This window comes from Nilaparvata lugens, chromosome 6 (assembly GCF_014356525.2).
Source record: "Nilaparvata lugens isolate BPH chromosome 6, ASM1435652v1, whole genome shotgun sequence".
Taxonomy (NCBI): domain Eukaryota; kingdom Metazoa; phylum Arthropoda; class Insecta; order Hemiptera; family Delphacidae; genus Nilaparvata; species Nilaparvata lugens.
This window is the reverse complement of record NC_052509.1, coordinates 21310006-21335251: the sequence shown is the minus strand read 5'-3', so window position 1 is coordinate 21335251 and position 25246 is coordinate 21310006. Positions and strand designations below refer to the sequence as shown.

General features: G+C 35.7%; 2 protein-coding genes across 3 annotated transcripts in view; one reads left to right on the top strand and one right to left on the bottom strand.

The window, feature by feature from the left end:
- The window catches only part of LOC111052918, a 158739-nt gene that overhangs the window by 55636 nt on the left and 77857 nt on the right, over positions 1-25246 (bottom strand). For both annotated transcript variants that reach the window (XM_039430381.1, XM_039430382.1), the window contains exon 4: positions 13370-13400. The gene's annotated coding sequence lies outside the window, so the exon portion shown is untranslated. The remainder of the gene's footprint in view (positions 1-13369; positions 13401-25246) is intronic.
- On the top strand, positions 23442-24053 carry LOC120351995. Its single transcript, XM_039431385.1, has one exon. It carries the CDS (start codon positions 23442-23444, stop codon positions 24051-24053), a length of 612 nt encoding a protein of 203 aa, XP_039287319.1.

The window sequence follows — 25246 nt, the reverse complement described above, 5'->3', positions numbered from 1 at the left end:
CAGCTGGGCACACCACATACAAAAATTGAGAGAAGAGTTAAGGGTGACATGTAGAAAATTATATTTCATCCGCAAACTCTGCCCTAAGCACTTGCTGAGAACGCTATATTTTGCACTTGTCGAGAGCAGGCTGCAATACGGAATAACGGTTTGGGGAGGTGCATACTTTTCTGTTTTAAAACCAATCTTAACTGGGCAAAAATACATAATTCGCACTATAGCAAACAAACCTCGCTTAACAAGTTCACTGCCGCTGTTCAGGGAATGGGGCCTTTTGCCTTTGAGATACCTGTACTTCTATAAAGTATTACTAACTTTTTACAATAGGAGTGGACACCTTGTCAATCCACGGCGGGAAACTTGTGGACTCCGTTCAGCGGGAAGTCTACTCCCCCAAAACCAAACAAAGAATGCTTTCGTAGATTTTATTCCTATGTAGCCCCTAAAATATTCAACAACATACCAATCGTGGCAAGAAAGCAAACATGCTATCTAAAACTCAAAAAAGAAATTAAAAAATGGCTGTTAACAATGGATGAGATCGAAGACCTATTTAAAAAAAAAGTTAAATTCACAAGCTAAGATTGCACCCATAAGCCACAATACACAAACAGAATTATAATTAAATAATAAAAGCTTGAAAGGTACGGAACGAGCTATTTTCTTTTCTTTCTTTCTCACGCTTGCTTTTGTTTTTGACAATAACTGGCAGAGCCGCTTTTCATCATTCATCTCTCTCTTTTCATTTTCAACATAGATTAATGTTCATTGTCATAACCTCATTCTTCATATTCTCTTGAAAAAAAAACTTTCAGTTTTACACTACAATATTCTACTAGACATAAGGTAGCACTGTCTCCATCATTCACTTTCATTTTTTATTCAAATATTAATAACTTTTGTAAAAATTACGACTGTAAGCTCTTTCGTTAGAATATTTACATTTTATGGTTTAAGTTAATTTATTTTTAATTGATTGCATCAAATAAATTATACAAATGGACATTGATGGCAACTCCCAAAATAGAATTTTTCTCGGGAGTGTCTTCTCAATAGAATAATTATTTCTTGTAGTAATGTTGTGTTTGTAATGAATGCTTATTGAGAAATAAAATTATTATTATTATTTATGCCATTAATAATATAAATCAATATAATGCAAATCAATTATATCCATATGAGTACGACTCAGGGTTCAGTAGATCCTGGGTCTCAAAAACCTAGCATCACTCCATCTCAAGACCATATTTCGCAAGTCAAAGATTTTTCTCCACCTCATCCTCCACTCCAACCCATCCACAACTTCTTCACACTAACTAACCCTCTGTCTCCTTCTGCTCGATCTCGTTGAGTATTCTCTCCTCTACTTGCACCAATCAATCGAAGCCATAGTTGAATGATAGCTGGCAATAAGTGCTACACATGCTATCCTCCACAATGGGCGTGACTAAGCCTCAGTTGGACCGCGCAGTGCGGTAGCCAAGAGGTAATCACACGGCGCACAGAAACCACTTCAGTGTTCAGAAAAGGCGGCACTTTAGCTGAGTCAGAAAGGGTCGAACCAAAAAAATGAATTAGGGGATTCAGGCCAGAGATGAACTTTTTCGTGGCTTGCGGTCTGGGTATGATTTCTTCATTATACTCGTGATTTTCATTTTGACTCCCGCTGAACAATTCTCAGGATCTAATGGTAACTTAGAAGGTATTCATGAAAAGTTTCTACCTGCTTATAAAATCCAGTTTCATAGCTATTTAAAAGTTCTCAGCACTATACAAATCTTACAGATCCATTTCAGGTTTAAATCATGCCTTGACTTCATGATTTTGCACAATATCATTCAGTCGGCTGGGTTGGTCTAGTGGTAAGGAGCGTTACTAACTTCTGACTGTTAGCACCGTCTGATTCGTGGGTTCGAATCCCGCCGATGGCATGGACGTCGACCATCTCATCAATTCACCAGCACTTCTATTACCTACGCACAAGAAAAAGCTCATGTGGGCATCATCAGCAATAACAAAATAAAAATGATCAATAATGATTCAAAGCTTCTTATGTCCGAATACGATGTATATGAAGCTAGATCAAAAATGTTCTTGGAAGTGAAGCATTCTAGTATTATGTTACAACCTTTCAAAACTGATTTTACCCAGCTAAAATTTTTATTGGATTCAATTGTAGAAAGAAAGCAGATCGAGCTTCATTCCAACAAAAATGAACATATTCCAACAAAGAATAACTCACTATATTATAAATTCAACCCAGTATACAGTCTGTGTACATGTATGTCACATCCCAATAATTAGAATGAAGCTTATAAGTTAAACTATAACTAGATTCACGAACTTTTTCTCGATTTTAACCCAGTTTTTCTTCACATTGAAATCCTCCACTTCCCTAATATCTACTAATCTTCTCTAATAATTCCTTTTCCTTTCTCTTGCTATTATATCTTCCGATTCTTGCAAACATGCTGCATTACCTTTTTCCTCTTACAAAAGTCTGAGAGATTGAAATATAACATTCAAACAAAACCCAAAACCATTCTGAAACTCCTATGAGTATATTCAATGCCTTCTGCTATAGACGCTGTATCAAAACAGTAATGAATCACTCCAAGGCATATCTGATTTGAAATTTCTTATTTGATTTGAGGATGGTAGTGGTCGCTTGTATCTACTCTCTAGCAACCAAACAATGATATCCAAACATTCATTTATATTTGTATCCAACAGTTCCATCGGAAATGAGAACTGAAAAATGCATTACTATTTGATGTAGGTAAGCAAGAAATTGGTTTGGAAATATATACGTTACGCGAATTAGCATGCCGTGACAGGACGCAGTAAACCAGAGTCTGTCGATTACAGTAGCCGAAGAAAGCAATGCAATTGAGGCCGCCGCTCAGTTTCAATTTCACGCAACACTAGGCACTATACTCACATTCATTTTCAACCATCAGCATCCCTTACAAATGAAATCAACGCTACCCATTCAACCGATACTGCCAAATTGAAGTGAGTCTCACAATAGACGCACCTCCAATGAATGGGACCCGGCTACACGATCTCAATCTCACCACAAATCGATCTATTATTGTTTCGCAATCCAAGCCAAAGTGAGCCAATCACTTTCCACTCAGACACAAGATCTGCTCACTTGCACATTTAATTGATAAAGTACACGCAATCAAACTGGAAAAGATAAGCAATTTCGCCAACCCCAATCAAACTTCTCAATACACTACCCAAACAGAGAACAATGATTATTCAGCTTTTATTGATTCCTTTTTCACTAAGATTGAAATGTACTTCTCAATACACTACCCAAACAGAGAACAATGATTATTCAGCTTTTATTGAGTCCTTTTTCACTAAGATTGAAATGTACCCCAGTATGGCTATGTGCTTTTCAATTATAACTCTTAATCATCCAAACCTGATACCTGATATTATACTTCAGTATTTTTAAATTGCATTAGTTTCGAATTCTAATGAAAACACCAAGCCTAACAACAATATTAATGTGAAGATGGATATGTTCGACTAATAGTGTAAAATGTGCTATCGAAAAAATAAAAGATGAATTTTTCATTAAAATATTCGAATTGATAAGCCTAATCCTTGTTTGTAAGAAGAAGGAGAAGATAAGATAGGAAAATATCTTAATGAAGACTTCTACAAAAATGTAGAACATTTTAGGTTCATGTTTGCATTATGCTCAGGATGCCGTACTTCTGATTCAGTTTTACAAAACAGTTTTTCCTCTTCAGCATTGTGATTATTATGGTTGGAGAATCCTGGTTCTTGATTGCAGAATTAATTTAGTAAAGAGATTACAAAGAAATGATTTGATATTCGAATTACATGCAGCCAAATTTTTATGATCCAGAAATTCAAAATAATGGATGAAAAATGACCGAAGCTTTATTTGGGAGGCATTCACTTTGGTCTCATTTTTTCAGATAGGTACCGGTACTTGATCACATATTATTATATTTTTTAATAATGTTGAATTTAAAATCAATTGTTCAGCTCATCACAAAATATGAAAACATACATTATATTATGACTGTTTTTTCGAAATATTAAACAATACAGTACAGTATAACTTCTTTTAAATAATGGTCAGGTACATCATACATTAATGATCTTTTAATACGTCATTAAAGCATTCTAATAAGCCATTAATGAATTTATTACACATATTGATAGCATAATAAATTGAAAGAATCAATTAATGTACAAAAAGCTCTACTGACATAAAAAAGTGTGCTTTGAAGAATAGATTATTATCCAGTTGAGATTAATGGAAATAACATTGAAATTCTAGTGAAAGGAATAATATTTTAGATTCCAAAGACAAGAATTCTACTATTTACTCGTATACTATCTGAAATACAGACATACCTTTTCTCCGAATAAACCATCCATTAAGAGGATTAAACAGCTTGTTATCCACTTCGAGATTCATTGAATCATTCGGTAGCGGTTATTAACGGGTTCAAACTTTTCAACGGATTTATGCAAATCAGAAACGAAAAAAATTGATGAAGATAAGACATGACAATCAAAATAATAAAACGTAGGGATTAAGAGAATTTTAAGTTGAGGTTGTGTAGGAGCAGTAACCGGACCTTAAATAATTCAAGATCATCTGATAAAATGCTTAATCCTATGACGAGTTATTTGTATTACAATAAAGAATGAAAGCCTTTTTCAAAGGGGGATCTGGGATAATATTTACTGAAACTTATTGTTGTGATCAACTCGACCACTAGATTTCGTATCTCTTGATAAATTTCAAGAGTGATCGATCATGATCTATTAGAATACTACATAATATTCAATTAATTCAACATATAATTCTATTTCACTTTTTTTCATGTTGGCTTTTTCCTATAGCAGGAAGTTGGAGATAATTATAGATACCAGAAAATTTCTATGAATTATAAATTGAAATAGTAATTAGTCAAGTTAAATGATAGAGGAACTCTTGAATACAAGATAAAGCTACTGACAAAAAATAGATTCTAAGAAGCACAGCCATAGAGTTTCCATGCAATCACGATGCAACAAAAATCATGGAAAAATGATAAAAAGACGTTCGTATGGATTTCTAATAGTAACGAACCAGTCCTGCAGACACTTTCAAGTTCCGCCTATTTTCTCCTGATTGGTTCGTGATGATGTACTTATAAATGCTACCAGTAGATGGCTGTAGTTACAAGGTGGTTTATATCCATGTCTATCGACATTCTCAAGCTCCGCATACTCTTTCTAGATCGGTTACCAATTCGGAATAACATTTTAGAATTTTGTCGGTAGATGACAATAGATGCTGGGTACAACTCTTCGATTTGATCCTGATGGAGATGTCACTAGTAACTGGGCAACGCACTTATTATGAACGGAAACTGCTTATCGATGAATAAATCAAGCTTCATACTTTTGAATAAGCATTCGAGAGAAATAACTGAATTTCGATAAAAGTTCAATCTGAATGTAGGAGGTTGCTAGAAAACTAAAACTCCACTCTTACACAGTATTTATTCAATTTAACAATGTAGCTGTGTGATACAGCTATTTTAAGAACTTATTGATATAAGATATGATCATATGTATGATTTGTACCCTGGGTTGGTGTGATAGGGGGGGGGGGGGTTTGAGATTTTCCAGAATCTCTCACAGAAGACAGAACCAATAGTTTCCAGTGGCTTTTGTCAATTTTAACTAATATAATAAAAGAAAATAATTCCATTGTTAATATTTTTATTTTGGTTATTACACTCCCATGACAGTATTATTTTCAGATAATTTGTACAGTAAATAAAATTCACTACCTAAAAATTCACTTGAAATACTCAAAAACGTTCAAGGATATACAAGTTTACAGCTAGGTGAATGATAAATGATTTAGTTCATTTATTCTTATGCAATCCAGGTAAAAACAAAAGGCATTTGCCCAAAACTGCTTCAAACCTCAATTTGGAATACACAGTCTAAAGGTTATATTACTTACGTAACTTGAATAATAACACTTATAGTTGATGATAATTTGGTATAAATTATCCACCAATGATTTATATGAACGACAACTTGCCACGATGAGAATCCACTTCTGCATTTTAGACAATACAGTAAGTTGAGAGTGATTGACTTGTAAGAATTTTATGATCTGAGAATATGAGCAGCCAGTCAACTCCCAAGTGGGTTAACATCATTTTGATATACGGTAGTTTTATTCAATAGTGGTTGATGGGGAAGTGTTTTGTGTTTACTTGACGCTTCACTGGCTTTGATTCAGCCATCAAACCTCGCTGTCAAAGAAGCATTAGAATTTCTAAAATCTGAACGGTCTCTTTCAAATAAGCCGCTTCCATCTCTCTGGGATTGTTTATTGGACGTTCAACATAATTTCACCGACGAGATATAAGCTTCCCCGTACGTCGTAATGAAGTTATTATGACCGTAATAAGGCCGAACGCCATGGTAAGTTTATGAAGTTATAAATTATCAGGCATTATTATGACAGTGTTGAAGAATTCTTAATGAGTGTGCTCACCGGATGTGGTTCACGTGAATCATGAATCATGAATGAGTGATTAAGTGAAGCAAGTGCTAGCAACATAATGGTGCTGCTATTCAACAATTGAAATGTGACAAGCGATTATAAAGGTCTGAAGATGAGGATATAGAATCAGTTGTTCTATTAATTCTTGATGATACTCATTATCTTATGATGTTACACCAGTTCAATATAATTCATTCAATCGCTTCAAACAATTGAATAAATTGTCAATATTTTCAACCAATCAAGTAAATTGAATGAATTCAATTCGTTCGTTTTGATTCAATTCACTCTAGAATCATTTCATATAGTCTATATGAAATCACATAAAGCTAGATGAACGATGGATTAGGAAAAGCATGATTTTGAAAAGATAGTTTAGAGTCATGGTTTTTCTAGAATAGAAACATGGATTCAGTTATGTAGTTCTTAAGGACAGAGCAAGACAACTAGAATTAGTCGAAATAAGAGGACAGAGGAGCGAAAACTGAGTGAAAAATGAAAATTTCAAAATTCTAACTTTTTCACGAAATGTGGAGACATGATGACATGATGACCAATTCAATAGATAGCATGTATTAAAAAACAAACAAAGGATTTTCATATGATAGAATTCAATCAGGAGAAGACTCTCACGATTGTTTAAAGAGCAAATGAAAAACCAGAAAAACAATGAAATAGGAGAGAGAGAACTAAGTAACTGAAAAAATTTAGAATGAGATCAAAAACAAAAATGAGGAGAGAAATAAGGCGTATCTTTTATCGCTTTTTTATAGGAACAAACTCTTTTGAGTTCATAATACATTAATAAGAAGAGTTAAGTTACATAACTATCCCATAAAGTTCGGTATGGAACAAGGAGGCAGGATATGGAATGGCAAAATGAGTTTGTGTGCGAAAAAACTCATCCGATTAAGAAAGCTAGAAGTATATTATGGGTATGTGCAGTACATGAATAGAAAGAGGAAAGAACAGTACTCTGGTAGTATAGTGAATAGAAGGAGGTACTCGGTAGTGAATAAAGATGATTGTCGGTACTCGGAATAGTGAAAAGACAAGTAGAAAGAAGACAGGACAAAGTGCACGAAGCAGAAGGATTAGTGCGAATAGAAAATAAGAAAGATAATAACAAAAAGAACAGAGTGCACGACTATCTCCGGATCTTAAAATCTGGAATTGTTTATCACAAGTTCTCAACTTGAAAAACGGTCCATTGTTTGTCTCCTACTTCATTGAAAACTAATTTATGGCATATGGTTTAAAAGCTCAAGAGCTAACTGCTGAGCTTTATACGTTGAACAGGATACACCTTTCTAAATGCTGAGTGGTATTCAAGCCATGCATGTCCCTCGCAGCTAGATGCGGGAGATCAGCCATCTATTTATGGCCTATATTTCGGAGTTTCAGAGTCTCACCGTTTATTGAGTTTATTATTTGATTCGGCCTATATCTTGGGTCACGACTGCTGTCACCGACGCCGTGTCTTCTTTCTAAGATGCTTCCTCAGTACGGAACTGTACTAAAAGAAAGAATTAAAACACGGTTTTGTTTGCTGTGGGCATAGCTTACGTAAGCTCCAGGCTTGTGTATGGCTAATAAGAAAGATTAAGCCAATGAGAGATGAGAGGACGTACTACATTAGGTGGGTTTTGAACCACCAGTTATAACGATTTTAATGAATAATATTGAGTGACTTCAAAGACAAGGCTTATAGAGTCGGAAATCACTGATGGTCAGTGTTTTTATTGAACTTTTTCATCAAGTTACTTTTTTCTTTTAAAACACTTCAATTGTAGATTCGTTCGCTTACAGCATTTCTAAACACTTAATGCGATAATTGAGGTTAAGTAAGTTATTTCCGATTTAATACTGGTATAACAAAAAACAATGTTCGAGTCTAATTGATCCATTAAATCGCCTAAAGATCTCATTCAGCTTAGCTCAAGTGCCATGATAAACCTCGCGTTATGTTATTCAAGCTCAATAACGACTCACAAATTTGCACGACACCAGTGTGAATAGCGACATTACGCTTAGGCCTACTCCACCGTTCCAACATAACCCATTTTCGTCTGTTCGTTTTTTCTCTCAGGATCCTTGAGTCATGATTCACAAACATAATGAACGGCTTGATCCTCTCTCGTGAGGCGTGAGGAGTGGAGGTCCTCCTCAGTCTCCTCATGCTAATGGTATTGACAGCACGCTGCCGCCTACAACAAGACTTCATGAGGGCCGTTCTCGAAATTACTGTGACCAATCACGAATCACGATGCCAACGACAAAACTCCACAGCAAGCTAACAACGGCAAGAAGGTGAACACTCCGCCCGCCAAGTCTAATCCTAGAAGATAATTGCTTTAATGGGGGCGGGCACTCACTTGTAAGTTCTGGCAATAGCATATTACGGTCATTCCTAACATTATTTGCAACTACTGTCCATTGTTTCAAACCATTTGACAGGTGCTGAGCGTGCTATATAGCGGTTGTGTGCCACATACAGTATTTCCTACGATACTAAAACCACAATTTCCAAAGAGCATGATATGGAGAAAATTAGAAAAATTTAATAAGTCTCCGATTTGGAATTGGAAGCACTATCAAAATACAAACCAAATACAAGTATGACGAAAAAATTATCATTGTACCAATCAATATTATGAAATGTAGTTGATAATAATTATCAATAGCATGTTCAGTACTCGAGCTTTGACTCAATATTCTGGGGAAAAATTATTAACTTGTTTCTATTGTTTCATTGACATATCGGACGTTCCAGGTTCTTATTTTCATTTGTGTCAGTGATCGAAGGTAATCCCCATATAATAAATTGATGAAATGCCTGTTTAGCTCTATCAACATAATATGGATGTATTCTGGGTTGAAGAGCTTCATTTATAATAGAATAACGTTTCTAATGATCTCGAATTCAATGATCTCACGATTAATTAAAAAATCGGTCTCCGGCCGGGTAGCACATTCAGCCAATTACATATTGCGTATTAATAGTCTACTTCCTAGTCCTCATCACCCACAGAATTAATATTTTGAAACTCTTAACTAAATTTGACTAAGATTAATTTGGTGATGTTGGGTGACATATATTTCAGTTGATTGTTCAGAGATCACATGCTTGTCCCATCTTTTAGGTTCATATAAATCATCACCCACGTCTTGGATGAATTTACAACCAAGAACAGCATCTGAAACAATCATATCATTCCTCATTTGATAGCAGACAGATATGTTGGGAGCTCTTGGAATATCGCTATTCTTTCCTTAATGGTTATTATTATCAGAACGAAAGAATACATCGCTGTAGTTTGCTTGCGTGCTGAGATCAGATGAACTTGACTTGAGGAGAGGAAATATGGAGTTGAAATAGGGAAAGGAGATGATGAAAATAAACGGAAGAGAGAGAGAGAGAGAGAGAGGGATGAAGGACAAATAAGATTAAAATAGAAGATCAGACTCTTATCTAATCGCATTGCATGTGAAAGGCACTTAGATATAGTTGAGCTTTTAAATATGATATTATTGGAGTCCAGAGGTATGAGGAAGAGGTTGTGTGAACTTGACAGTGCAGTAATGTACAGTGGTGTACTGCAATGAGGTGTCTATAATAATATTATATCGCGCGATACTGCGGGTGCGAGAGCCATTCCAGAGCACACCTGCATGTAACCTTAAAACAGTTGTCCTGGCTGTTTTTTTCACGTTATGACGCTCACGTTAAAGTTTTTAAACTTTTTCTTGTTCCCGATGACATAGAAAGAGTGACACTTTCCATCGTTATGGTTGTTTAAAAGGTTGGTATTCTTCTACTTATTCAGATATAGTTATAGAGAATGGCTTTGGATGTGTAATGGTGGTGCAGCGTGAAATTCTCCGGGAGAGATCCAACGTTCTGAAGATCACGAGCAAAAAGTACTAGAAAGTTCAGCAACGTGATGATGTAAGCTGTTATGATTTTATGTAGAAGAAAGTGTGTGAATGAATCTGAATAAATTTCGCTCTCGAATGTGCACTTTGAATGTGGATTACCGAAGTTGGTTTCAAGTTTCACTCAATTTCATAAAGGTATACTACATAAAAAAAAACAAGAAATACATTACTATCTAAACGGTAGATGGAGAAAAATGATTAATTAATACAAAACATTAAAAAGTACTAAAGCTGTATGACAAATAGTGGTTGAAGAGGTATTTCAATATCGTGGTTTATCAAGCCTTCAAATGGCTCTAGTATTCTAACTTGATAATCAAAGGTTATGTCCAAAATAGCTGTACACCATTGGCTTCAACCTCAGCAAAACCTGAGAACTCCATCAAACATTTCGAGACTGGATTTCCAGAGATACATGAACATTTTTTTTATAAGAAATTCTTCCCACCCAGGAAATTCATTCTCACCCAGGATATTCGTGTTTCAAAATTAGCATATCACTGATTTATAATTACTATAACTGGATAATGATTAGGATAATGTGATGTATATTCCAAGGTGGACCCCAAGTTTTGAGCAATATCGTCGTAAGCCCAGAATATAAATGACCTGTTATCAAATTACAAAATTTCATCCCCACCCAGGATATTGAAATGTTTCACGCATGGTTAGGCTACGCATGGAGACCAGGCGACCACACTCGTGTAGTAACCGAATACTGACTACATCAACAAATTGATGATAGCGATGATGATGATGATCGTGATTATTATAATGATAATGTTGACAACATATTCATCTCAGTGTCCTATTGCGTTGTATTGGAATATTGAATTACCGTATCCGAGTCGAGAGCACCCCTCCCCACCCTCATTCGTCTTCACCACGCCTTCACCACGCACTCCCCATAACCATGGACTCACAACAATAACGGGGTGGGTGTATGGTGTATACCGATGTCGAACCGGATTTTTTTCACGTACTTTGGATCCTTCTAACCCACAACCGGGACCGGAATTCGAGTTCGATGAGTTTTCTTTTGTTGTTTCTTCATGTAGAAGCAGATGGGATGTAATCGGAAGGCTCCTGTATTCTTTGGGATATGACTTTGTTCGAGTTAACAGCGAAAATTCGAATTTTCTTAAATAATCAGAATATTCTCAAATATTTGAGAGGTTTCGTTTTTTGGTTTGTTACTGAGGAAATGCTAGCATTTCCTTGTTCTCTACAATCTTGGAAAATATGATAAAAAAATACATTTTTGAATGAACGCTGATTCCTCAATCCCTCAAACAGTTCCAGGAATCCCTCAATAAGTGGGAATTTTAGCTATTGGCCAGCTGAATGGAATTCATATAATTGGTCAGCTTAGTGGAATCTCCATATAATTTTCCATATGGCATTCTGACATGAATTCAAAGCAGGACAATGAATAACACAAATAAAAAATCTAATCGAAATGTATGAATTCATTATTACCACCCAAAGATTGATCATTCTAAATCATCTGGCAAATACGATTCGAAACGATCCTCGCCACAAACGTATATTACGATTACTATTTCGACTAGACAACAAGTGTCTTGGAATTATGACAATAGTTACGATGGTCATAATCAACGTGTTTTACAGTGTGTTTGTTGCCTCCAAGTCAACTCATCATCATTCATCTTGGATTTATTGCGTGTGCAACGTTTATGAGACACTCGCACTCGAAACATCGTGGGCTGCACTTTTATTGCGATCGATTTATTCGCCAGTCGTTTATAATGATAAGTTGAGGCGTGAAAATATGATTTACTGATTGCTGTCCATAGGCTTTCTAATGTTAACTCATTTATGACAGTCGGCATGAGATTGGCTGATTGTAGTTGGTTATTTGCGTGGGCTGGATATTTCTTTCTCTATCATTGCTCTCTAAGATACAATTCGAATTTTACCTTTTCTAGTTCACAAATCGCGACCCGGATTTTTGTAAAGGGTGTAAACAACTGTGATAACTGATGTTAACGATTGCATTCTCAAGGTGAGACCAACACAAACACTGACACTGTCTCAACACACTTTTATGAAATGTGCTCTCAGTTTGCACAATATTCACTGACATAAGTCTGCGTGGGCAGTGCAAATGTCTCAATAATAAAATCGCTAGTTTGATTGCCATTCCGATATTGTGTGGGTCAAGTATTACAAACTCAAATGGAATTAAATTATGTCTGTCATGTTCTCCTGCTGATTCCATCTGTTGTAATCGATATAAATTGGAGCAGCCCGCTCCATGTATGTATTGTACAACTTCTGCCTCGTGTAATTCAATATATCCAAGGAATGATTCAATATCAGTGAGTTTCTTCCCCACCAACTCCAGAATTGCTGAAATATCCTATTTTGAACCCAGACTGAATTATTCTCAAGTCAAATATTATCGAGTAATAAATACCATAGAGAAATAAAAACTGTATCCTCTTTTGTAATACTTAATATTAGCAGCTTTCTCACCTACCAACAATAGTAGAAATATCTATCCTATTTTGAACCCAGTCCAAATTAGGTACCTTGTATCTCTCAAATACTCTTATAAATGTTGCAGCCTTTCAAAAGTGAACTCAAAGTACCCAATAACTAATTTCAATCCCGCTCTATTTAAGAGTTGTACTCTCACTCACTTCAATGTGTGATGAACCCCATTTCTGAATTATACCTTTATTGGTTTGAACTCCAACTAATTGAGTTTTTCTCTATTGCTGTATTATCAAAGAAAATAATTGATAGAAAACTTCATAATAATTATGTAATTGGATACCGTATTCGAATCATGATTCTACTTAAATAGAGAGAGTTTAGTAGTCAGGTACTTACAATATATGGCCAGCATTCATACAGTAGTCACCTAAAAAAAGAAAAAATCGTAATGAATATTCAAATCCAAATAATGAGAATGTAGAACAGTATATCAATTGGAAAATAGAATACAAGATGCATGTAGGAAACGCGTAAAGTGTACGGCTTATTGCATATCATTCGCCTGATTTCATATCGATTGAAAATTTTCCTGGTTCACTTATTACTGCTTATTTCTTAATCAGTATTCAAATTGGACGACATTCCGATGGAGATTTTCATTCATGAATACTTTCAATGTAAGAGGGTTACTTCTTAATCTCCGATTGGTAATAAATGAAAGACGAATGTATATAAGAAAATGTTCACCAAAGTAACTTACACTTATGATTATTCGTCGTCGTCGTCTTCTTACAGGGGTAGGCATTAATACCTGTTCCGCCTTCAAACATTCTCCCACCTTTTTCTTGGTCTGCCAATACTTCTCCTCCCTTCTGGCTTGTAAGCAATGGCAGCTTTCGGGATTCTTCCGTTTCCCATTCTCTCAACGTGTTCTCTCCACTGTTGTCGATTCCCGTCAACTTGTTGAGGTATGGATATTACATTGAGCTCTCTACGGATATCGATATTATAAAGCCTGTCCTCTCTGGTGCATCCCTTCACTGACCTTAAAAATCACATTTCGGCCGCCTGTAACCTGCTCCACTCCCTTCTCTTTGGTACCCAGGTTTCAGAGCCATACAAAAGTGTAGGGACGGCCATTACTTTATAAAATTTTAGTTTCGTCTCTTTTCGGGCTTTATTTTTGAGAGTTCTGTTAATAGTTCCGCATATGTACTGGAATCTGTTAATTTTTGCATTCAAGTCGTGGTCTTCCTCGTATGTAATATCACATCCCAAATATTTGAAATGTGATACCTGTTCCAGTATTCTGTTGTTGAGAACTATTTTATAACGTATTGGAGACTTCCCCAGAAACGCCATCACTTTTGTTTTGTGCAAGGAAATCTTCATATTAAATTCTGAGCTCAGGAGATGGAGTTGATATATTGCTCTTTGCAGATTGTCCTCTGATTCCTGCAATATTACTTGATCATCTGCAAACCATACTGAATTGACAGCAATATTGTGTGTTAGTTGTATACCTGGGTGAATTTGTTGCTTCCACTTCCTACAAAGGTCGTCCGCATAACTTATGATTATTCTCTAACATAATTACCGTGAAGGTTGAGGCATTTTTCATACCAGTGGATCAGCCTACCGAAACCCTCTTCATGAAATGCTGCTGTCAAAAGAGTTTAAGAGGGCTATGACGTTGTTTTGGAGCTCCTCGTTAGTTTGAGGAAGCTCTCCCCTCAAAGTCAAGTCTTAAGTTTGGTAAAAAGGTATTACTTACTGGTGGCCAAGTCAGGTTTGTATGGTGGGTGATCGAAACTATCCCATTTGATTTGATGGAGATGACGTTTGGTTGCACCAGCATTGTGAGTCCGAGTTGTCATACATAACAATGATTCCGGAAGTCTTCCATTTTCCGAGATCATTCACGCACGTCATCATCACTCATAACGTTTTCTGCGTAAACTTGGATAATTTTTCGTTGGATTTATGCTGAAGACTCTTGGCGGCAGACTCAACTGAGGAGGTAATTTGTTCTTGTATTTTTTAATTTAGAAAAACTTGGTAATTTACCAAATTTGTTAATTTGTAATTCGTACATGTGCTATGTTTGTGGGTCTATACCTCGACTTTGACGATCAGCACCGATCACAGGGCGTTTGGTGGAGATGATAAGCTGTTCAGCTCTGTAAAAGTCACCCCCCCCCTACCACTTGTCTGTGTCTTTTGATATGAGATTGATTGAGTACTTTATTTATGTAGATCGGAGGTTGGAAAAAAATGACCCTCATACATACTTATTCCAGTATCAATCGTATATATAGTTCATATTGAATACAACTTGCAAATACTTATCGCGGATCAATCCATAGATTCATTCATTTACTTTGAAACTCCCGCATCATATTTCTTTCGAATACAATTACATACTTGTTCGTCCTACAACTTTTTCTTTGGAATATCTTTCTATTCATGAATGAATTTCGTGGGAGGTTTCGTAATAACTGTAACATAACTGCAAAAATCGATTTTATACACAGGCGGGGAAAGTGAGAGCGAATTCAAATTGAAAAGTCATAAAAAGAGCAGCTGTTTGGACAGGAGGAATATGTAGCCTTTGGCTGTCGAAGAAAGCAATAACCAGTAGAAGCCTTCGAACTAGAATAGCAACACTATTAATATGTAAAATAAACTCGCTGGCGTTCGAATTTAACTGTTGAAAAAGCGAAGTAACCGTTGAAGGCTCCGGCTTACTCAATAGATTCCTCACTGCGAAAGCCAATTAAATAGCTGTGCATTCATTAGCCATCATTCTTTCCATTGGTCACTCTGCTAGTTGGCTTTATCCATTCGGAAACGCCATATAAAGCGTATGCACACATTAATATGTATGCATTGCTACTCGGCCTCTGGTATTTGTATAATTAATAACTAGGGTAAAATATGGCTGGGTTACACAAAAATTTGTGCATTCATGGCTTTCGATTTTCACTTGTTCAATAATTGTGAGGGTATCCTGACTTTTCCATTGCAAACTTAAAAGAACTGTTCAAATGTGGAACTAATCCATAGTGTTCACATCAAACAGATAACCCCCTCATATTGATATTATATTATTCAGTTAATTGATATTTTTGATTGATGATTTTCGAAACAATAGGCCTAATGTAGCTCCTATTTCAGGAGTCCAACAGGAAAAAACCTCAACAGTCCGTTGGAACAAACCTTTTACGGAATATTTGTGATAAACTCTTTCTAAAGGTTTGTTTATTCCACCGACTGATTTCCGATTGGTTTCCTAAAATATTTAATTATCTTCACATTCAATGCGATCAGATATTATTGAATTATTACAGTGGAGGATATTATAATGAAATATGTTATTATTTATTCAATGAATAGTCAGTTGCGAGCTAAAACATCAATAAACTACAAAATAATGTTACAGCCTATTCCTCTAGGAGAAAACTCTGTTTCTCAGAAGAATAATCACAGTCTGACACATAATATTATTTGAGAACAGAACATTCATAAACTCATGCCGTGACTCTGCATACTGATCAGTGTATCAGTCATGGTTTTGTGATGTAACTAGAATTCTTGAAATTATACGTTAAAAACAAAAACTGCAACTTCCTATTCAAGCACACAAATTATGTTATTTTATGTTTCACTATTAAAAGCAAGACACCGACCATATGAGAACTTTGTAGTATGGACATTCAAAATTCCATGATGATAACAAGACAGACACCAAAGAAAGATTCATCGATATCAGATTAAGAATAGACTAGTGAAGCTATGAATAATCTTCATGACAAAATTTATTCGTATTGAATAGAATTTGACACATAGAGTGAGTATTCATGAGAATGTTGTATTAATTAATGCAGTGTAATTGAAAAGTTGGACTATAAGAAAATAACATTGTTCAGGGATGAACTGAACTGTAAAACCAGGAGAAATAAGTGAGCATTGTATTATCGTGAGCCCATGAGAAGGAACAAATAATAATAGTACTATTTTAAGTATATTGTATAGTATTTGGCCAAAGAAACGCTAATAGACGCTATTGGACCAGACTAAATATGAGTAGTCCAGTGAGAATTTCATCCGTAATCCTAAAGATCAAACGAGTACCATAACTTGGAAAACCACAGTATTATACATCGCTCGAAAATACACTATGATTTGAAAAATCCTGTAAAGTGAATTTTTTTTAGCTATTGAACTTGCAAATCTTGCTGCAAATCCAATGAAAATAGAATTTCGAAGATTATGTTCAGCCAGAATTTTCGAGAGAAGAACTGCCGTAAATTATACAAAAATGATAAATTCCTCATGAATATCACAATTACAATATTATTTACCACATCTTCTCATCGCAAATATAGTGTCATGAGAAATAAATATACTTGGAGAGGTATCGTAACGCTACTAATTGCAATTTATACCTCTTCCTACAGAGATGCATCGCCAGCTCAACAAAGATAACAAAGGGATAGAAATAAAAAGTGTGTTCAAGATGAGACCGAACGGGTGATAATGATGAAGTGGTTGAAAGATGATGAGAATATAAGTTGGGAGGGAAAGAGACCGACAAAGTGGAAGTGAGTGGTGAAGAGGGGAGGGGAGAGTTCGAAGAGGATTGAGTCATTAGCTGTTGGCATGGTTGGGTGGGTGGAGGGGGGGCGCCACTGTGGTCGTGTGTATGGCGAAGAAGGAGGCATCCATGATATGATCAAGATGATTGTTATTAAAGAAGATGCTGTGTTACTCCTCTCTCAGCTCCGGAGCGAGTTCACTCTATACCGAGATTCACTTCAAGCTATCAGTATTTCTTATAAATGGTATCAATATTTCCTATTGAAGAGATGCTGACAGAACAAAGTGAATCTAACTGCTCTTACCTCGAGAGCCCTGAGGTGATTGACATGCTATGTCCTTGAACTTGTAGCTAAGTCGGCTTGTTTTCATTTTTTTACATCAATTTCGATGTGTATGCTGCATAATTCGAACACCGCGATGCAATGAAGATAATGTTCGATATTATCAAATAAATCATCAATAAATCCAGGTGATAACTACCTATAATAAAAATGATTCACAAAGTTCAAATTGGTAAAAATGAAATACGAGTTGAAAGTCTAATGCAAATCGTATATCTTGAAAAATCAACGACTTTCCCAAAAAATGTTCCGCAATAAAATGTTTTTTTTTAGTACTTATCGATTCCATTACATTATTAACCACTCGCGGCAAATAACACGATCGTTAATTCAACAGAAACTCCACCTATGATACGAAATTCCCCCCAAAAAATTCAAGCTATAACAGATTAAACAACCCCACCATTAAAACCAAAGGCGATGAAGTTTGTTTTTAATGTTCCCATTCGGAAGTTGCAAGAAACTGACGCTAGCTCGCTCCAAGAAAAAAAACAAAAGTGGCATTTCGATTGAAGCAGACGCGTTAATTCGCCATTAGTATGCCGCTAAAATGTAAAGCAGTTAATTTTAATGCAACGACAGAAGTTAATTCGAGAATCGGACCAGCTCCTAACAACTACAACACTAGAAACCGTCCAACTTAATCTGGATTCAAATTGAAGAACTTGTTAATTCGTTCTAACACGTTCCTCCGATATAAAGTTGTATCAATGTAGGTCTCAATGTATCTTGTATATAGACATCTAGATGAGACTTGGTTATTTTTTCCTTATCTAACGATGGGAACGAATTGAAACTATTGAACGAATATCAATACCTTCCATCCTCGACTACAGCCGACTTTAATTTAGTCATCTCAATACAAAGCGTTGATTATGCACAAACCTTCCTTACAAAGTGTTCCTCAATCTCTTTCATATTATTGTAATGCATTATTCAATTTCTCTTCTGATGTTTATTACTTTGGTTCAACAGACAATAATTATACCCACAGTGAATGCCGGTCCAACGTCGACCATATGTTTGCCCATTGTGGCTGCAAAATACTGACGAATACAGCAATACAGTAATAGCATACAATGTAGTAATGTAAGCAAGAAACTAGGGACAGTTACGGCAATATAATGGGTTACTGCAGTGGCTGTTTCTCACTGATAAAATGATTTATGACAACCAATGTGGGTATGCCTTATTCAGCATTCCTTATCCTGTACCCGTTGAAAATATACAATCTCTGGAGCTTGATGTCTCGTAGCGGATTAACTTTTTTTATTATTTGAGATTTCTAAATATGAGTTATTTAGAAACGAAATATTACTAGTAGTTCTGTGAACAGTAGACCTCGCGCAGTTATGAGCCACAGCCTCCTCTAATACTGCCCATCAGAGTAAATCCTGTCTGTATGTCGCGTCGGCGAGATATCGGTGTAAAACCGGCTAACGGCTGTTGGGGTAACAGAAATGCTAACATCAAAAGCTATCTTCTTCAAGACATACTGGCAACAGGTGAGCCCGAGTTGAAAGCAGAAAAAGGTTGAGAGAAAATACCAATGAACCTAGAAAACAATGTATTCTAGATAGCTTGGAAAATACTATGTTTACTTTCAGTTATTAATTGCATGAAATTAATAGTCCACACGACAGCTGATTTGTTACCAAGTTACATTGAGATATTAATTGCATGCGTGATTGCATGCAATTAATAATACACTCGACAGCTGATTTATGATAGTCTGATCTAATTCTATAGTCTGATCTTTAAGGTAATATTGGCGTTAGAAGGAGACTCCTTCTCCTTTTGTATAATCCTTAAAATCAAAAATTAAAAAAAAACCTTATACAATTTTAAAAAACCTTATTCGTCCAGGCGAAATTAAAAAAGGAACATACCTGTCAAATTTCATGAAAATCTATTGCCGCGTTTCACTGTAAATGCAGTACATATAAACAAAAATATAAACATAAAGAGAAATATATAATATTTAAATTATAAATTATAATCAAATCAAAAGTTTTGAACAATTTTTTTTCAACAATTATTGAGGGTCCTGCCAAACCGAAAGGTTTTTCGGCGGGTGCCCAGTTACAGAAAAAAACGAGTTACAAAATATAAATAAGCTTAGACAAATAAATATTACACTTCAAAGATTTTAAGTATAAAATGAAAAGTATTATTTTAAGTATTATATGAATTTAATATAAATTATAATATTAGGACGATTTGCAACTAAATTAGGAAATTTAAAAAGTTTTGGGCAATAGCCTGTTTTTTCTTTTCTTTGTATTGTTTGTGCTAACCTAATAAATAAATAAATACATGCAAAACTGTGGACTTGAATCTCAGACCTCAATTCGCTCGGTCGATAAATTTATTTTCATTGAAAACTTAATGAGTAGCAACTTTTCCAAAATTATATCGTTATTAACGTTTTGAATCCATTCACCTCCATTGGCAATCATAGCTACATATTTCACTATTTTTTTGTAATACTATGATCGTGAAGCCTCATAAATATGAAAATACATTTTAAGGCGTCTTTTCCCATGTCTGAAACTGTTTCTACCTGCTACACACCTCTGTTATTCTGTTGTTTACTAATAATACAAATAATATTGCAATGAATGATTTGTGGAAAAAACGATGAGAAATAGGCCTGGCTAGACAATCAAACCACTTACTGAAAGTATAAAAAAGCGATGCAAAGTAGTGCCTTTAATAGTGAGGATTTTATTATTCTACAGATATTGGGAGTAATTATGATTACTATACAAAGAATGCACCTATTATACTTTTCATCTATTCTAACGTATGATATGAAGGAAACTCTAAACTACATGCATGTTTTCCATTCTTTCTCACCAAACACGATAATTAATGTGAGTGAGCTTTTCAGTGATGGTTCTATGATGCCGCGCGATTTGCATGGTTGCTATCTGGCAACAAGCTGTTGAAGCGGTGACGGGTCTAATCTTGTAAGCGGTCAAGATTGTCATCGGATGACTGACTGAGTGACTGACAGGCAAGCGTCATGCAACTTTCTTTGCTCTCTGTCTGCGACCTTTAGCCTGTTATCGCTACTCCTACAACACATCGCACCACTCTTTGTCTTGTCAGGTTATATTTCCTTGTCTCTCACTTCTCCTCTTCTCCTTCTCACTCTTCTCTTAACTTCTCCTCTTCTTCGATGCTCTTGTCCTTCACTTCCTCTTTATAATCCTTTTCCAACGCCCGGATGGGAAAAAGTGAAACTACTACAAGTTCACGTATGTAGCCTCCTATTATCACAGGGAGTAATCTCTATAGTTTCCATGAGAATTGTATAATAGTTATTATAATTTATATCTTGTAGCAACAGATTCTAAATTCTTTCTCATAAATTGGGGTCTTTATTCTCCACAGACTGGTTCTAAAATGAAATAAGAACACAATATTTTGTGATTATTACAAATTTTATTTGCACAAAGCACCGTTTTGATGCTTATGGGATTAGCTGATTAACTATGAGCATCGAAACTTAAGTTTTGAGCAAGTAAAATTTACTTTGTCAATAAAACAATAAATTGTCATCTTGTATTCCTTTGTATACCTGTATTCCATATAACAACTCAGGCTCCAGTGTCGTGCTGATTATTGGAAACTCAACTAAGAATAGACTAACCAAGCAAAATTACGGATTTTGTATTTCTAGTTATTCTGGCCTAGAAAAAAAGCATATTCACCCAATAATTTAATCACGTTGACTCTTAATCTCGTTTATTTTACTCATTATCAATTAATCTTATGATCTTTCAGCGTTGAATCAGCCAGATAATGAATTCAGGATCTCCAAATCCATCGATTGGATGATTAAATCATTAAGATATGGACAAGAAACAATGATGGCAATCAGATAATTTAATAAAATTAAATTGAGGCAGCCAAGCAAACCTAGGAGAGTACAAGAAGGATGTGAAGTGAAGATCAATTAAATATTCACATTCAATTACATACTTGAGAAATATGTGATTCATCTATCATGTAAGTGGAGTCGCTCTGATCTATGCAATCCTCATACTGTTATGGATAGAGAAATCCGTATTAAATAATCTCCAAGAGTATTATTTGTCAGTAATACGTAATGCAATGTGGAATACTGCATAATAAGTAGCCTAGTCCCAATCTTGAAAACAGAGCAGTTCACGAACATAACTAGTCCACGTCATTCAGAGAGGCAACCCACTGGAAGAATCCTCCAAACATTTATGTTTCCTTTCAGGCTTCCATGTTTGTCTGCTGCTGAAGAAGTCAACCGTCATCACTGACCTACATGAACTTTTGCAGCCGTTTCCAAGAGAGCAGTTAATGATGTTTGACAAAGTTACATGTGTCTTTGAGCGATTCGCAGCTTCCAGATGGCCGAACGATAGCAACATTTATCAGGTCTCAGTGCTAGCAGGCTAGCAACACCTTGTGACACAACTACTATACATACCACACCAATATAACGTTATATACGTATACATACTCTATAATACATAAGATAGGAAAGATGTATGGTTGAAGCCAGTTTGAAAGAGCTACTACTATTTATGGGTACAACAGCGACCACCATTCAAGCATGGACCGTCGCCGTCAAAGCCCGTCAACGTCACCAGCACTCGTCTTATGCTAATAGAGAGATTGCAATTTGTTTTCCTGTTTTTGCTTTGATTCAATCTACACAAATAATGTTTGTCGGGGTTTCTCTTATCTTCTTCGAAATGAAACAGACAGTTAAGGCTGTGCAAAGGCTAAAAATAAACTTTCTACTGGTGATATTTTTCGATTTGTATATCATCAAGCTATCAATATTAAAAAGTTTTCTCAGGAAAACATTTTTTTTCGATCATTAATTTTTGAGATATGAGCGCCTAAGTTTAAATCTTTGGGACAGGACATTTTAAATCAGGTAAGAGATAAATCCACGAGATTATGAGGATGAATTCTTCATGGTGTTGTTGAATGAATAAAGATTTTTTTTTCGAAAATGCCAGTTGTTGAGGAAGTTATTCAATTTACCAAAACTAAAAAAAAACTCAACTAAAAGCTATTTTTGGTAATTTCTAGTAAATTGAATAACTTCCTCAAAAATTGATATTTTCAGAGAATTTTGATTTTATTCAGTCAACAATACCATGTAGAAATTTTCCTCTGAGCCTCATGGATTTATCTCTTACCGAATTTGAAATGTTCTGTCCTAAAAATTTAAACTTCATGCGCTCATATCTCAAAAATTAATGATTGAAAAAAAATGTTTTCCTGAGAAAACTTTTCAATTCCGATAGCTTGATGATATACAAATCGAAAAACTTCGAAAAATATCACCAGTAGAAAGTTTATTTTTAGCCTTTGCACAGCCTTAATTATTGGACCTCTCACATGTTTCAATAATTGTTTTGCCGGTTGTGGAGAAGTCGCGAAGGAATGGTATAATTGATGTTTGGGAGAGGATTATTGAGAAGAGACTAAGACAAGAGACCACAATCAGTGAGGAGCAATTTGGGTTCATGGCAGGAAGAGCAACAACAGATGCAATATTTGCTCTCCGGCAGCTGGTGGAGAAGGCAAGAGAGCTAAGGTCTCAGCTGCACATGACATTTGTTGACCTGGAAAAAACCTATGACAGGGTGCCCAGGCAAGAGATTTGGCGAAGTATGAGAGGAAAAGGTGTGCCAGAGAAGTATGATTGTTCGATTGGTGCAGGAGATGTACAAGGGAGCCATCACTCGAGTGAGAACCAGTGTGGGAAGGATCCAAGAGTTTTCTGTGCAAGTTGGCCATCACTTAGCCCATATCTGTTTGATCTGTTCATGGATGTCGTGGGTGCTGCAGTCAAGAGGCCAGCACCATGGTGCATGCTATTTGCAGATGACATCGTGCTCTGTGAACCTACCAAAGATCAGTTGGAAGAAAGACTGGAAAGCTGGAGGAAGACTTTGGAGGAAAGGGGACTGAAAATTAGCCGATCAGAAACAGAGTACATGGTATTGGGAAACAATGATGGGCTACCCTTACAGATTGAAGGAAACCAACTCCAACCAGTTGCAAGTTTCAAGTACCTGGGTTCAAGTGTACAGAGAGATGGAATAAATTGTGGATGGATGAACTGGAGAAAATGAGTAGTGTTCTTTGTGATAAGAGAGTGAATTGTCAAATGAAGGGAAAGTGTATAGATCAGTTGTGAGGCCAGCTATGCTGTATGGAACAGAAACATGGCCCATTTCAAAGAAACAGGAACGAAAGATGGGAGTGACTGAGATGAGAATGTTAAGATGGATGTGTGGGGTTTGGATGGTGTGAGAGGACGAGGTAGACCTAGGATGAGGTGGGGAGATAGAATAGCGGCTGACTTGCGGGGTGAGTGGTTGGAAGAGAGGGGAAGCATTGGGTAGGGCTCTGTGGAGAGGTAAACTAAGAGGAAGGAATGCCGACCCCATTTAAATGGGATAAGGCACAGCCAAAGAAGAAGAAGAAGAAGAAGAAGAAGAAGAAGAAGAAGAAGAAGAAGAAGAAGAAGAAGAAGAAGAAGAAGAAGAAGAAGAAGAAGAAGAAGAAGAGAAGAAGAAGAAGAAGAAGAATAAGAAGAAGAAGAAGAAGACGAAGAAGAAGAAGAAGAAGAAGAAGAAGAAGAAGAAGAAGAAGAAGAAGAAGAGAAGAAGAAGAAGAAGAAGAAGAAGAAGAAGAAGAAGAAGAGAAGAAGAAGAAGAAGAAGAAGAAGAAGAAGAAGAAGAAGAAGAAGAAGAAGAAGAAGAAGAAGAAGAAGAAGAAGAAGAAGAAGACAAGAATGTGTTTATGATACAATATGCGATGGTAGTTTTAGAACATACTTTTTTGAATATAGAGAGAATGTGGATCATTGTGGCAATGAATATCGAAAAACTAATCAAACTGGTAATTCAATAAGTAGTTGATTCGATCCAATCTTGTATTAGAGCTGTCATTTCTTGTAACTGTAAAAAGGCAACTAGTAACAAATTGCTATTAAGAGTATCAAGTTATTGAGTTATTCAGTTATTCAGATTCCTTGCTTATGCAGAGAAGACCCCTTTATCTACTGTCAAATAAATACTCTCTATTCATAACTTATATATTTGGGTGTATTGTTTTTAACGATAGAGAGTCATTATTTGAACATAATTTCTAATGAATATATTATATCATAGTGAGGAATTTATGGATAGAACATTTTGAGACTGTATTGTGTAGGACTGGACAACCCATTCTTTTTTATTTGAAAAATCTCTATTTATCTCATCACAAGTAGGCTAGCTTTCCTATTCAAATTCATAAATAGAATTCAACATACATCCCT